We start from the raw sequence: 15,296 nt of genomic DNA on the forward strand, positions 1-15,296 counted from the left end.
AAGAGTTCAATTCACAAAACAGGGTTGCCCTTAAAATGAGGAACATGGTGTTGTTTTTTTACCTTAAAGTGAATAACGATCTTCAAAAATGACATTGTCAACAGAATAACTAGGGCTTTACAATGATGGTGAAAACTTGGATAAATGTTGGTGTTAAGTGGGTTAAAATCTTCCTAGAAGTCACAGTGGAGGCACAGAGGGACGTGTCAAAATGCAGAATCTTGGCACTTTAGCAAGATTATTTAAAAAAAATGTATTTAATTTTCCATGTGGTTTATATTAAAGGGCACTCTATTGAGTATAGCAGGCTTTTAAAATTCTATTCAATATTATTGCACAACTTCTACTTAAAATATCAAAGGGATGCAAAATGCACTCATTTCATGGAATGACCCACCTGCTTTTGACCAGGGTTTGTGTGTGTATTCTTTTGTAGTGGTCGGGTGCTGTACAGTGTAGGTTTCCTTCTTTCTTGGTCTGAATCATTTTAGTCTGCATGTTGATGCTTCAAAGAGCCTAAAATAGCCCTTTAATTATAGTGCAGTGTGTGAGCTCCTCCATGGTTAGCAGCTATAAGCAGAGCCTGGCAGTATCTCCAGTAAAGCTCTCATTGAAAGGAGCGCTAGCTAACTGAAGAGGAGAGGCTGGAGCAGCAGCATGGAGGCACATCAGAGGAGACCTAAAGGAGGAGACCTAAAGGAGCTCTGAACCAGCCAAGCCCTGCTCCCTGGTCTGCTTCTCTGCTGCTCTGGCCCTTCCCTCCACCAGCCAAGCCCTGCTCCCTGGTCTGCTTCTCTGCTGCTCTGGCCCTTCCCTCCACCAGCCAAGCCCTGCTCCCTGGTCTGCTTCTCTGCTGCTCTGGCCCTTCCCTCCACCAGCCAAGCCCTGCTCCCTGGTCTGCTTCTCTGCTGCTCTGGCCCTTCCCTCCACCAGCCAAGCCCTGCTCCCTGGTCTGCTTCTCTGCTGCTCTGGCCCTTCCCTCCACCAGCCAAGCCCTGCTCCCTGGTCTGCTTCTCTGCTGCTCTGGCCCTTCCCTCCACCAGCCAAGCCCTGCTCCCTGGTCGGCTTCTCTGCTGCTCTGGCCCTTCCCTCCACCAGCCAAGCCCTGCTCCCTGGTCGGCTTCTCTGCTGCTCTGGCCCTTCCCTCCACCAGCCAAGCCCTGCTCCCTGGTCTGCTTCTCTGCTGCTCTGGCCCTTCCCTCCACCAGCCAAGCCCTGCTCCCTGGTCTGCTTCTCTGCTGCTCTGGCCCTTCCCTCCACCAGCCAAGCCCTGCTCCCTGGTCTGCTTCTCTGCTGCTCTGGCCCTTCCCTCCACCAGCCAAGCCCTGCTCCCTGGTCTGCTTCTCTGCTGCTCTGGCCCTTCCCTCCACCAGCCAAGCCCTGCTCCCTGGTCTGCTTCTCTGCTGCTCTGGCCCTTCCCTCCACCAGCCAAGCCCTGCTCCCTGGTCGGCTTCTCTGCTGCTCTGGCCCTTCCCTCCACCAGCCAAGCCCTGCTCCCTGGTCGGCTTCTCTGCTGCTCTGGCCCTTCCCTCCACCAGCCTGAACCTGCGCTCTCCCATAACGCAGCACACGCACATACACACACCTAGAGTGAAGATGGGAGCTGGAGCAAGACATCACAGAGATGGGAGTATAGAACTCTTATAGCGGAGTGGCTAGCTAAAGTCCCAGACAGATGGAACACCGGTACTCTGTTTCCATAGAACCCATAGAAGTGACCTTGGCACATCTCAAGAGTTCAACTGTGGAGAGACACAGACCTCTGCTGCCTCACCCACAGTCAACATTTTATGGGTTTGCAGTTTTCCCTTTGGTCTGTGGTGTGTGTGTGTGTGTTTCATCTGTTGAAATCATTAGACCTTCTCTTTGCTCTCATTTCTGTGGCATGTTACTCCTTCTCTCCCTTTCATTATATTTTCCCTTACTAGTTTAGTCTCTTCTCTTATGTAGGGCCTTTAATATCTAGTATCTTTTCATAATACCTGCTTAATCTGACAGAGACCCCTCATTAAGCCCCCCTAACACGCAGGCAGTCAGACTGGCCTCAGGACTGACGCTGTGTGGTGACAGATGGGAAGTGCAGCCTGCCATAGCAACTGGTAATGACAGTGGCACTAATCATTTTAAACAACCGCCTTCAAGCTCTGCAAAATGTTCCGTTATTGTGGGGAAACGTTCAAGTCACTAAGCAGGTACCCCGGAGGGTTGTTTGGGAGTGTGTGTGTGTGTGTGTGTGTGTGTGTGTGTGTGTGTGTGTGTCAACACCAGACCTTTTCTGGCAAGGTAGAACCTAGCAGATGTGCTCTTGGCTCCCTTGAGGATCTCTTCTCCTCTCATCTTGTCTCTCCTCATCCAGCACACGCGCCCATACCCTCCAATGTTTATACGCTGCTGCTCTCTAGATAATAACTCTAGTCCATGTTTATTCCCTTCTCCCCACTGCCTATCCCCTCAAGTTTCCCCTCCTCTCTTCCTTATCCTGGATTTCTATACCTCCATGGTCTCTCTTTCTCTCTCCATCTCTCTCCCTCCCCCTCTCTTTTTGTCTCTGACTTGTTGTCCTCCAACCCATCGCCTCTATAGTTCTGGTTCGTTGCTATACCCTCAAACTAAGCCAGGAAGGAAGTAACATGATGTCGTCACCATAAATCATTACTCCTCCTGAAGGAGCTCAGGTCTTATTTTTAGAGGAACAGAAATATTATTCAATTCATGATATCACTTTACTGAGGCTTGTCTGACGTTTCGCACATGACTTCCCTTTGATAAGAGCGAGGCACGGAGACGCGGCAGGGAACACAGGCGTGGATAATGGAAACTACACTGCATTTTCATTTCCGCTCTATCGGTTTCTTACTGTCTGTGGCTCTGTGTGTTTGTGTTTTGCTGCATTGTGTGTTTGGGTGTGTGTGTGTGTGTAGGTGTGGTTGTGCCTATTCATGTGTCTCTGTGTGTGTGTTGTGTCTAGTCATGTGTCTCTGTGTGTGTGTGTGTGTGTGTGTGTGTTGTGTCTTGTCATGTGTATCTGTGTGTGTGGGTGTGTGTCTATTCATGTGTTGCTGTGTGTGTGTTGGGAGGATGTGTCGCTGTGTGTGTGTTGGGAGGATGTGTCGCTGTGTGTGTGTGTTGGGAGGATGTGTCTCTGTGTGTGTGTGTTGGGAGGATGTGTCGCCGTGTGTGTGTTGGGAGGATGTGTCTCTGTGTGTGTGTGTTGGGAGGATGTGTCGCTGTGTGTGTGTTGGGAGGATGTGTCTCTTTGTGTGTGTGTTGGGAGGATGTGTCTCTGTGTGTGTGTTGGGAGGATGTGTCGCTGTGTGTGTGTTGGGAGGATGTGTCGCTGTGTGTGTGTTGGGAGGATGTGTCGCTGTGTGTGTGTTGGGAGGATGTGTCTCTGTGTGTGTGTGGGTGTGTGTGTGTGTTGTGTCTAGTCATGTGTCTCTGTGTGTGTGTGGTTGTGTCTATTCATGTGTTGCTGTGTGTGTGGGTCTGTGTGTGTTGGGAGGATGTGTCTCTGTGTGTGTGTGTGTGTGTGTGTGTGTGTGTGTGTGTGTGTGTGTGTGTGTGTGTGTGTGGTTGTGTGTGTGTGTGTGTTGTGTCTAGACATGTGTCTCGTGTGTGTGTGCGTGTGTGTGTGTGTGTGTGTGTGTGTGTGTGTGTGTGTGTGTGTGTGTGTGTGTTGTGTCTAGACATGTGTCTCTCTGTGTGTGTGGTTGTGTCTATTCATGTGTTGCTGTGTGTGTGTTGGGAGGATGTGTCTCTGTGTGTGTGTTGGGAGGATGTGTCGCTGTGTGTGTGTTGGGAGGATGTGTCGCTGTGTGTGTGTTGGGAGGATGTGTCTCTGTGTGTGTGTTGGGAGGATGTGTCTCTGTGTGTGTGTGTGTGTGTTGTGTCTAGACGTGTGTGTGTGTGTGTGTGTGTGTGTGTGTGTGTGTGTGTGTGTGTGGTTGTGTGTGTGTGTGTGTTGTGTCTAGACATGTGTCTCTCTGTGTGTGTGTGTGTGTGTGTGTGTGTGTGTGTGTGTGTGTGTGTGTGTGTGTGTGTGTGTGTGTGTGTTGTGTCTAGACATGTGTCTCTGTGTGTGTGTGGTTGTGTCTATTCATGTGTTGCTGTGTGTGTGTTGGGAGGATGTGTCTCTGTGTGTGTGTTGGGAGGATGTGTCGCTGTGTGTGTGTTGGGAGGATGTGTCGCTGTGTGTGTGTTGGGAGGATGTGTCGCTGTGTGTGTGTTGGGAGGATGTGTCTCTGTGTGTGTGAGTGTGTGTATGTGCGTGTGTGTGTGCCACTTTGATGACAGAAAAAGTCATCAACATCCCACTGCTGCTGAACTCTGATAATTATGACCTCAAAGGTGTTTCATTTGTGACATAAACATGTACGACGCTTCGATGTGCATTGCCAATCTTAGGTTAAGTGAAACGTGTGTGTTTCAAACTGTATTATCTAGGTACAGTGCCTTCAGAAAGTGTTCACACCCACATTTTGTTGTGTTTCTGCCTGAATTTAAAATGTATTAAAAATTGATTTTGTGTCACTGGCCTACACACAATACCCCATAATGTCAAAGTGGAATTGTTTTTAATTAAAAATGAAAAGCTGAAATGTCTTGAGTCAATAAGTATTCAACCTCTTTGTTATGGCAAGCCTAAATAAGTTCAGGAGTAAATATGTATTTAACAAGTCACATAATAAGTTGCATGGACTCTGTTTGCCATAATTGTGTTTAACATGATTTTTGAATGACTACTTCATCTCTGTACCCCACACATGCGATTATCTATAAGGTCCCTCAGTCGAGCAGTGAATTTCAAACACAGATTCAACCACAAAGACCAGGGAGGTTTTCCAATGCTCAAAGGGATATTCGATGTTTTTTTGGACCCATCTACCAATAGGTGCCATTCTTGTGAGGGCATCTATTGGTAGATGGGTACAAATAAATTTAAAATAACAATTGAATATCCCTTTGAGCATGGTGAAGTTATTAATTACACTTTGGATGGTGCATCAATACACTCAGTCACTACAAAGAAACAGTTACAGAGTTTAATGGCTGTGATAGGAGAAAACTGAGGATGGATCAACAACATTGTAGTTACTCCACAATACTAACCTTAATGACAGAGTGAAAAGAAGGAAGCCTGTACAGAATACAAATATTACAAAACATGCATCCTGTTTGCATTGAGGCACTAAAGTAAAACTGCAAAAAATGTGGCAAAGAAATTAACTTTATGTCCTGAATACAAAGCATTATGTTTGGGGCAAATCCAACACATCACTGAGTACCACTCTTCATATTTTCAAGCATGTTGGTGGCTGCATCATGTTATGGATATGCTTGTCATCGGCAAGGACTAGTGAGTTTTTTTGGATAAAAATAGTTGGAGCTAAGCACAGGCAAAATCCTAGAGGAAAACCTGGTTCAGTCTGCTTTCCAACAGACACTGGGAGATTAATTCACCTTTCAGCAGGCCGATAACCTAAAACACAAGGCCAAATCTACACTGGAGTTGCTTACCAAGACGACATTGAATGTTCCTGAGGGGCTTAGTTAAATTTTACTTAAATCATGTTGAAAATCTATGGCAAAACTTGAAAATGGCTGTCTAGCAATGCTCAACAACCTACTTGACAGAATTGAAGAATTTAAAAAAGAATAATGTGCAAATATTGTACAATCCAGGTGTGCAAAGCTCTTAGAGACTTACCCAGAAAGACTCGCAGCTGTAATCGTTGTTAAAGTTGATTCTAACATGTATTGACTCAGGGGTGTGAATACTTATGTAAATGAGATATTTCTGTATTTCATTTTCAATAAATGTGCAAATATTTCTAAAAACATGTTTTCACTTTGTATTGTGCATAGATGGGTGGGGGAAAAAAATGTGTGGAATAATTCAAAGGGGTATGAATACTTTCTGAAGGCGCTGTATGTGTGCTTTTCTACAGAGGTGCTGGACAGCATGGCCAGGTTCCGGGCTCTAGGCGTGTGGAACTACACCATGGTGACTCTAGCAGAACACGAGAGGGTTCTGTATGTAGGAGCTAGAGAGGTCCTGTTCGCCCTGGACCCTAACGACATCAGCAGACAGCTACGACCTCTGGTAACTACACACAGACAGACACACACACATACACACAGACAGACACACACACCTCAGCACGGCAGACATCAACCACCGCTACAACCTCAACCCCATAGACCTGCGACAAGAGTGCAGTCAGTTTCTTGTGCAACATTCCTTAACAATGTTGAATGGAATTAAAGTGGCCTGATTCTGATGTCGTTTGTTCAGTGGTGGAGGTGTAACACAGTGATTACATGATTATCTATATGAATGTTAATCAATGTAATTAGTCCATGAAAAGCTTAGTACAATGAAGGCTTGGTATAACTTGTTAACGTGCCTCTGTACCTCACATCTTATATCCACTGAGACAAATGCGTCTTTGAACAGCAGTATAGAGATTGTTATTTGATTTAACTATAAAATGAGAGTTAATTGGATTGTTGTGTGACTGATTATGAACATCCAATAGTTCTGTGTTGTGAGCATCCCAGTAATAAGCAGCCCACCTGTTTGCTGCTGTTCTGGTGTGGTTTAGAGGGATGATAGGGCCACTGGATGCCAACTGTCTCACTATGTCCCCGCTCTGCACCTATCTCACCATCTGCTGTGTCATCCTCTTATCTCTCTCTCTCTCCCCCACTGTCTTTCTCTCCTCCCACTGTCTCTCTCCCCCACTCTCTCCTCCCACTGTCTCTAAATCCATCTCTAACTCTCTCTGATCCATCTCTCTCTCCACCACCATCTCTCTCTTTCTCTCCCACTGTCTCTAATTCCATCTCTCTCTATCTCTCCCCACCATCTCTCTCTCTCCTCCAACTGTCTCTAAATCCATCTCTCTCTCTCTCTGATCCATCTCTCTCTCTCCCCCACCATCTCTCTCTCTCTCCCACTGTCTCTAATTCCATCTCTCTCTATCTCTCCCCACCATCTCTCTCTCTCCTCCCACTGTCTCTAAATCCATCTCTCTCTCTCTGATCCATCTCTCTCTCTCCCCCACCATCTCTCTCTCTCTCCCACTGTCTCTAATTCCATCTCTCTCTATCTCTCCCCACCATCTCTCTCCTCCCACTGTCTCTAAATTCATCTCTCTCTCTGATCCATCTCTCTCTCTCCCCCACCATCTCTCACTCTCTCCCACTGTCTCTAATTCCATCTCTCTCTATCTCTCCCCACCATCTCTCTCTCTCCTCCAACTGTCTCTAAATCCATCTCTCTCTCTCTGATCCATCTCTCTCTCTCCCCCACCATCTCTCTCTCTCTCCCACTGTCTCTAATTCCATCTCTCTCTATCTCTCCCCACCATCTCTCTCTCTCCTCCCACTGTCTCTAAATCCATCTCTCTCTCTCTGATCCATCTCTCTCTCTCCCCCACCATCTCTCTCTCTCTCCCACTGTCTCTAATTCCATCTCTCTCTATCTCTCCCCACCATCTCTCTCCTCCCACTGTCTGTAAATTCATCTCTCTCTCTCTGATCCATCTCTCTCTCTCCCCCACCATCTCTCACTCTCTCCCACTGTCTCTAAATCCATCTCTCTCTCTCTGATCCATCTCTCTCTCCACCACCATCTCTCTCTCTCTCCCACTGTCTCTAAATCCATCTCTCTCTCTCTCTGATCCATCTCTCTCTCCACCACCATCTCTCTCTCTCTCTCCCACTGTCTCTAATTCCATCTCTCTCTATCTCTCCCCACCATCTCTCTCTCTCTCTCCTCTCACTGTCTCTAAATGCATCTCTCTCTCTGATCCATCTCTCTCTCCACCACCATCTCTCTCTTTCTCTCTAATTCCATCTCTCTCTATCTCTCCCCACCATCTCTCTCTCTCTCCTCTCACTGTCTCTAAATGCATCTCTCTCTCTGATCCATCTCTCTCTCCACCACCATCTCTCTCTTTCTCTCTAATTCCATCTCTCTCTATCTCTCCCCACCATCTCTCTCTCTCCTCTCACTGTCTCTAAATGCATCTCTCTCTCTCTGATCCATCTCTCTCTCCCCCACCATCTCTCGCTCTCTCCCACTGTCTCTAAATCCATCTCTCTCTCTCTGACCCATCTCTCTCTCCCCCACCATCTCTCTCTCTCTCCTCCCACTGTCTCTAAATTAATCTCTCTCTCTCTGATCAATCTCTCTCTCTCCCCCACCATCTCTCTCTCTCTCCCACTGTCTCTAAATCCATCTCTCTCTATCTCTCTCGCTGTTATCAATTCAATTTAAGGGCTTTATTGGCATGGGAAACATATGTTAACATTGCCAAAGCAAGTGAAATAGATAATAAACAAAAGTGAGAAAAAAAAAGAAAAAAAATGAACAGTAAACATCACACTCACAGAAGTTCCAAAAGAATAAAGACATCTCTACCTCTTCCAACTCTCTATCTGTGACTGTCTCTCTTGCACTCATCTCTCTCTCTCTCTCTCTCTCTCTCTCTCTCTCTCTCTCTCTCCCATCCCTCTATCGCTCCCTCTCTTTATCTCTTGCAGATTGAGTGGCCAGCACCACAGGAGAAGAAGAGAGAGTGTTCTGCCAAGGGCAAGAACAACCAGGTAAGGATCCTAAAAAGTTTCTGTTGCCATTCGAGTACTTCATTAGACTGAATTGATGATTATTGCTATGAATGGTGGAATATTATTCTTCAGTGTTAGTCTCCTCTCCCACAGACGGAGTGCTTCAACTACATCCGCTTCCTGCAGAGCTACAACCACACCCACCTCTACACCTGTGGAACCTTCGCCTTCCAGCCCAAGTGCACCTACATCGTGAGTGGCTCTCAATGGCAGAGTCCCAAATGGCACCCTATTCCCTTCTTAATGCACTACTTTTGACCAGAGCCCTGGGAATAGGGTGCTATTTGGGACCAACAAGGTCTCAATCACTTCCTGACCTTAAATCTGTCTTCATCCCACTCTGTCTGGAGGTAATATTAGAGTTGATCTGTCCTTGTGGTGGTGTCACAGCTAGCAGCACCAGTGACATGGTGTCATGTCTTCTATCTTCTGTCTGACACCTCCACACCACATCCTCCCCATACGGCTGAATCATCTGTATCAAAGGAAAGAATATCCCATGCAAACGAGGCAGTGGTATCTGGCTTTGTGTTTGTGTGTGTGTGTGTGTGTGTGTGTGTGTGCGCCTGCCTGACGGAGATATGATAAGACGGTGTGGCGAAGGCAGGGAGCGAGGACTGTGGCTCCTGTTAGAACGGTTGTCACGGACAGACAGAGCCCGGAGCTGTGTTAGTCATGCACTGACCACCTGTGTCTCTGTGTGTTTGTGTGTCTGTGTGTGTGTCTCTGCGTGTGTCCTGTTGTCAACCCACAGAATGCAGACCACTTCAGTCTCAACCCTGGCTCCCTGGAGGATGGGAAGGGCAAGTGTCCCTACGACCCTGCTAAAGGCCACACAGGCCTCATAGTGGGTAGGCCATCTATTTCACTCTACTCTACTCTATTTTATTCTATGTGTAAATGTTCTGGAATGGTGCTCATCCTGCCTGTCTCTGTGTCTCCCAGACAAGGAGCTGTACTCAGCCACATTGAATAACTTCCTGGGTACTGAGCCTGTGATCCTGAGGAACCTGGGACAGCAACACTACAGCATGAAGAGTGAATACTTGCCGGCCTGGCTCAATGGTGAGGGGGGGGGGGGTAAATGAGGAGAGAGAAGGAGAGGTATGTAAAGGGTGTGGGGGGGGGTAAATGAGGAGAGAGAAGGAGAGGTATGTAAAGGGTGTGGGGGGGGTAAATGAGGAGAGAGAAGGAGAGGTATGTAAAGGGTGTGGGGGGGGGGGTAAATGAGGAGAGAGAAGGAGAGGTATGTAAAGGGTGTGGGGGGGTAAATGAGGAGAGAGAAGGAGAGGTATGTAAAGGGTGTGGGGGGGGTAAATGACGAGAGAGAAGGAGAGGTATGTAAAGGGTGTGGGGGGGGTAAATGAGGAGAGAGAAGGAGAGGTATGTAAAGGGTGTGGGGGGGGGTAAATGAGGAGAGAGAAGGAGAGGTATGTAAAGGGTGTGGGGGGGTAAATGAGGAGAGAAGGAGAGGTATGTAAAGGGTGTGGGGGGGGTAAATGAGGAGAGAGAAGGAGAGGTATGTAAAGGGTGTGGGGGGGGGGTAAATGAGGAGAGAGAAGGAGAGGTATGTAAAGGGTGTGGGGGGGGTAAATGAGGAGAGAGAAGGAGAGGTATGTAAAGGGTGTGGGGGGGGGGGGTAAATGAGGAGAGAGAAGGAGAGGTATGTAAAGGGTGGGGGGGGGGTAAATGAGGAGAGAGAAGGAGAGGTATGTAAGGGTGTGGGGGGTAAATGAGGAGAGAGAAGGAGAGGTATGTAAAGGGTGTGGGGGGGTAAATGAGGAGAGAGAAGGAGAGGTATGTAAAGGGTGTGGGGGGGGGGGAAAATGAGGAGAGAGAAGGAGAGGTATGTAAGGGTGAGGGGGGGGTAAATGAGGAGAGAGAAGGAGAGGTAGGTAAAGGGGTGGGGGGGGGGGTAAATGAGGGAGAGAGAAGGAGAGGTATGTAAAGGGTGGGGGGGGGGGGTAAATGAGGGAGAGAGAAGGAGAGGTATGTAAAGGGTGTGGGGGGGGGTAATGAGGAGAGAGAAGGAGAGGTATGTAAAGGGTGTGGGGGGGGTAAATGAGGAGAGAGAAGGAGAGGTATGTAAAGGGTGAGGGGGGGGGTAAATGAGGAGAGAGAAGGAGAGGTATGTAAAGGGTGTGGGGGGGGGTAAATGAGGAGAGAGAAGGAGAGGTATGTAAAGGGTGTGGGGGGGGGTAAATGAGGAGAGAGAAGGAGAGGTATGTAAAGGGTGTGGGGGGGGGGGGGGTAAATGAGGAGAGAGAAGGAGAGGTATGTAAAGGGTGTGGGGGGGTAAATGAGGAGAGAGAAGGAGAGGTATGTAAAGGGTGTGGGGGGGGGTAAATGAGGAGAGAGAAGGAGAGGTATGTAAAGGGTGTGGGGGGGGGTAAATGAGGAGAGAGAAGGAGAGGTAGTAAAGGGTGTGGGGGGGGTAAATGAGGAGAGAGCAGGAGAGGTATGTAAAGGGTGTGGGGGGGGGTAAATGAGGAGAGAGAAGGAGAGGTATGTAAAGGGTGTGGGGGGGGGTAAATGAGGAGAGAGAAGGAGAGGTATGTAAGGGTGAGGGGGGGGGGTAAATGAGGAGAGAAAGGAGAAGGTATGTAAAGGGTGTGGGGGGTAAATGAGGAGAGAGAAGGAGAGGTATGTAAAGGGTGTGGGGGGGGGTAAATGAGGAGAGAGAAGGAGAGGTATGTAAAGGGTGGGGGGGGGGGGTAAATGAGGAGAGAGAAGGAGAGGTATGTAAAGGGCTGTGGGGGGGGGTAAATGAGGAGAGAGAAGGAGAGGTATGTAAAGGGTGTGGGGGGGGTAAATGAGGAGAGAGAAGGAGAGGTATGTAAAGGGTGTGGGGGGGGTAAATGAGGAGAGAGAAGGAGAGGTATGTAAAGGGTGTGGGGGGGGTAAATGAGGAGAGAGAAGGAGAGGTATGTAAAGGGTGTGGGGGGGGGTAAATGAGGAGAGAGAAGGAGAGGTATGTAAAGGGTGTGGGGGGGGGGGTAAATGAGGAGAGAGAAGGAGAGGTATGTAAAGGGTGTGGGGGGGGTAAATGAGGAGAGAGAAGGAGAGGTATGTAAAGGGTGTGGGGGGGGGGGTAAATGAGGAGAGAGAAGGAGAGGTATGTAAAGGGTGAGGGGGGGGGGTAAATGAGGAGAGAGAAGGAGAGGTATGTAAAGGGTGTGAGGGGGGGGGGGGTAAATGAGGAGAGAGAAGGAGAGGTATGTAAAGGGTGTGGGGGGGGTAAATGAGGAGAGAGAAGGAGAGGTATGTAAAGGGTGTGGGGGGGGGTAAATGAGGAGAGGAAGGAGAGGTATGTAAAGGGTGAGGGGGGGGTAAATGAGGAGAGAGAAGGAGAGGTATGTAAAGGGTGTGGGGGGGGTAAATGAGGAGAGAGAAGGAGAGGTATGTAAAGGGTGTGGGGGGGTAAATGAGGAGAGAGAAGGAGAGGTATGTAAAGGGTGTGGGGGGGTAAATGAGGAGAGAGAAGGAGAGGTATGTAAAGGGTGTGGGGGGGGTAAATGAGGAGAGAGAAGGAGAGGTATGTAAAGGGTGTGGGGGGGTAAATGAGGAGAGAGAAGGAGAGGTATGTAAAGGGTGTGGGGGGGGGTAAATGAGGAGAGAGAAGGAGAGGTATGTAAAGGGTGTGGGGGGGGGGGGTAAATGAGGAGAGAGAAGGAGAGGTATGTAAAGGGTGTGGGGGGGGTAAATGAGGAGAGAGAAGGAGAGGTATGTAAAAAGAAAGCAAGGATAGAATGAGAGAGGTAAATGGAGCAAGTGAGGGAGAGGGGAAGATGGAACTGTAGATATGGTGAAAGAGTTGGAGAGGGAGAAGAGAAATGGAGAGGTTAGGGGCTAGCTAATAGGACCTCAGAGGCAGTGAGAGATGGAAATAGCAGGTGAGTGTGAAAAAGCCTGGTAGAGGGGTGAGAGGTGGAAAGATGAGGTTAGAGGAGTGGACAGGAGTGATACATGAGGGAAGAGGGGGAAGAGGTGTTAGAGAGAGATAATGGAAGATGATGGAAGGGTATTAAATGAGATGAGGTTAGAGGGTAAAACATTACATTATATTAGAGGGAGTGTAGGTGGCTCTGTGTGTGTGTGTGTGTGTGTGTGTGTGTGTGTGTGTGTGTGTGTGTGTGTGTGTGTGTGTGTGTGTGTGTGTGTCTGTGCGTGTGTACGTGTGTGCGTGTGTGTGCGCACATCTCATGCTCCTGCGTGTGTGTTGTCCTCTCAGAGCCTGACTTTGTGGGCTCGGCCCTGGTGAGGGAGAGCAGTGGCAGTAAGGAAGGGGACGATGACAAGATCTACTTCTTCTTCAGTGAGAGAGCTGTAGAGCTGGACTGTGACACAGAGCTCACTGTGGCCAGGGTGGCCCGCGTCTGCAAGGTAGGCTACACGCATATATGGTTACACACATACAGATTTGTTTTCAGGAATTTTTGGGGAGTAAAAATTAATTCCCATTCAAAATCGTATTTTCCTTAGCCCTTAACCCTAAACCTTAACCCTTAACCTAATCCTAACCCTTATCCTAACCCTAAACCTTAACCTAACCCTAAACCTAACCCTTATGCTAACTCCTAACCTTAACCCTAAACCTTAACCTAACCCTAAACCTGATCTTAGCCCTTATCCTAACTCCTAAACCTTACCTAACCTTAACCCTTAACCTAACCCTTATCCTAACTCCTAACCTTAACCCTTAACCGTACCTAACCTTAACCCTTAACCTAATCCTTATCCTAACTCCTAACCTTAACCCAACCCTTATCCTAACTCCTAACCCTAAACCTTACCTAACCTTAAACCTTATCCTAACCCTTATCCTAACTCCTAAACTTAACCTTAAACCTTACCTAACCTTAACCCTTAACCTAACCCTTATCCTAACTCCTAACCTTAACCCTAAACCTTAACCTAACCCTAAACCTGATCTTAGCCCTTATCCTAACTCCTAAACCTTACCCAACCTTAACCCTTCACCTAACTCCTAACCTTAACTCTAAACCTTACCTAACCTTAACCCTTAACCTAACCCTTATCCTAACTCCTAACCTTAACCCTAAACCTTAACCTAACCCTAAACCTGATCCTAGCCCTTATCCTAACTCTTAAACCTTACCTAACCTTAACCCTTCACCTAACTCCTAACCTTAACTCTAAACCTTACCTAACCTTAACCCTTATCCTAACCCTTATCCTAACTCCTAAACTTAACCTTAAACCTTACCTAACCTTAACCCTTAACCTAACCCTTATCCTAACTCCTAACCTTAAACTAATCCTTATCCTAACTCCTAACCCTAACTCCAAACTCTAACTCTTCTAACCCCAAACCTTAAACCTCACCCTTAAGCCTAAAATTGCATTTTAACACATTCAGGACATGAAAAAAGTCCTGACTTTTCAAAAATGTTCTTGTTTTCCTACCTTGTCAGGACATTCTGGTGAATTGTTAGGCCATTGTGGTTCTGACACACACACATACGCAGTCTCTCTCACACACACACACAGCCACCAGAATACACATACACACACACCAACAGACACACACAGCCACTGGAACACACACACCACTCAACCCTACTCTGGGTACTGGTAAGTAAATGCTAACTGGCTATTTACACTGAGACACACACACTTCCGTTTTACTCTTCCTTTACACTCACTCCTCTCACCCAGTTCTATCCTTATTAGGGTTCAATGGTTATCAGGAGAAGTTACGAGTTATGAGCTCAGAGTTGACCATCCACTATCATTACATTATATAACCCGTTGTTTTTCCTGGTGGTCTGGATTAACTCCTTGCCCTAGACTACGTCCTAACTCCTCTGTTCCCAGTCTGTCTGTTTATCACAGCAGGGTGATCTCTCTCTCCTTTACAATCACTCTTCTCACCCCATTCTGTCAAAAACCATCAGTAAATATTATGGAAGTAAACAGATTTTTACACCCTACTGGCATTATGGCACCTCTTCTGACTCCTGGCCCTTGACTGACTATGTGTCTCTCCTCTTAGGGTGATCTGGGGGGCACCAGGACCCTGCAGAAGAAGTGGACCACCTTCCAGAAGGCCAGGCTGGTGTGTTCTCTCCCTGAACGCCACGTCACCTTCAACAACCTGCGGGAAGTCTTCACCCTGCCAGGCATTGACTGGCGCACCACCACCTTCTATGGCATCTTCCACGCCCAGTGGTGAGTCACAATCACACTAACGCCAGGGAGTCGATGTGCCAAAGAGAATAGCGTTTGTCTGCGTCCCCAAATGGCACCTATTCCCTAAATAGTGCATTACTTTTAAACCGAGCCCTGTGAGCCCAGGTCAAAATTAGTGCACTATATAGGGAATATGGTGCCTTTTGGGACGCAGACACAATAGCACTGCCAGGGAGTTAGATGTGCCAAAGAGAATCTCTCTGTCCAACTTAGCACTTTTGTTAACACTGGCCTGGCGTGACTTCTAAGTCAATAAACTTTTCCAATTCTTTTGAAGATATTATTTTATACCCAAAATTACAGTTTTACTAGCCTTGAGTCAGCTAATGTGTCTTCTCTGTGTATAGACGGACTTCAGTGGAGGCTGCTGAGGGGAGGACGGCTCATAGTAATGTCTGGAACGGTGCTAATGGAATGGCATAAAATACATAGTAACCACGTGCTCGATA

General features: G+C 47.7%; 1 protein-coding gene across 1 annotated transcript in view; it reads left to right on the plus strand.

Moving 5' to 3' along the window:
- The window catches only part of sema4c (sema domain, immunoglobulin domain (Ig), transmembrane domain (TM) and short cytoplasmic domain, (semaphorin) 4C), a 97,790-nt gene that overhangs the window by 68,996 nt on the left and 13,498 nt on the right, over positions 1-15,296 (plus strand). Inside the window, exons 3-9 of the mRNA XM_029763337.1 lie at positions 5,949-6,103; positions 8,551-8,613; positions 8,728-8,826; positions 9,389-9,485; positions 9,580-9,699; positions 12,866-13,017; positions 14,651-14,826. Coding sequence (XP_029619197.1) covers positions 5,949-6,103; positions 8,551-8,613; positions 8,728-8,826; positions 9,389-9,485; positions 9,580-9,699; positions 12,866-13,017; positions 14,651-14,826 — 862 coding nt within the window. The remainder of the gene's footprint in view (positions 1-5,948; positions 6,104-8,550; positions 8,614-8,727; positions 8,827-9,388; positions 9,486-9,579; positions 9,700-12,865; positions 13,018-14,650; positions 14,827-15,296) is intronic.

Source organism: Salmo trutta, chromosome 9, assembly GCF_901001165.1.
Source record: "Salmo trutta chromosome 9, fSalTru1.1, whole genome shotgun sequence".
In the NCBI taxonomy this organism is placed as follows: Eukaryota; Metazoa; Chordata; class Actinopteri; order Salmoniformes; family Salmonidae; genus Salmo; species Salmo trutta.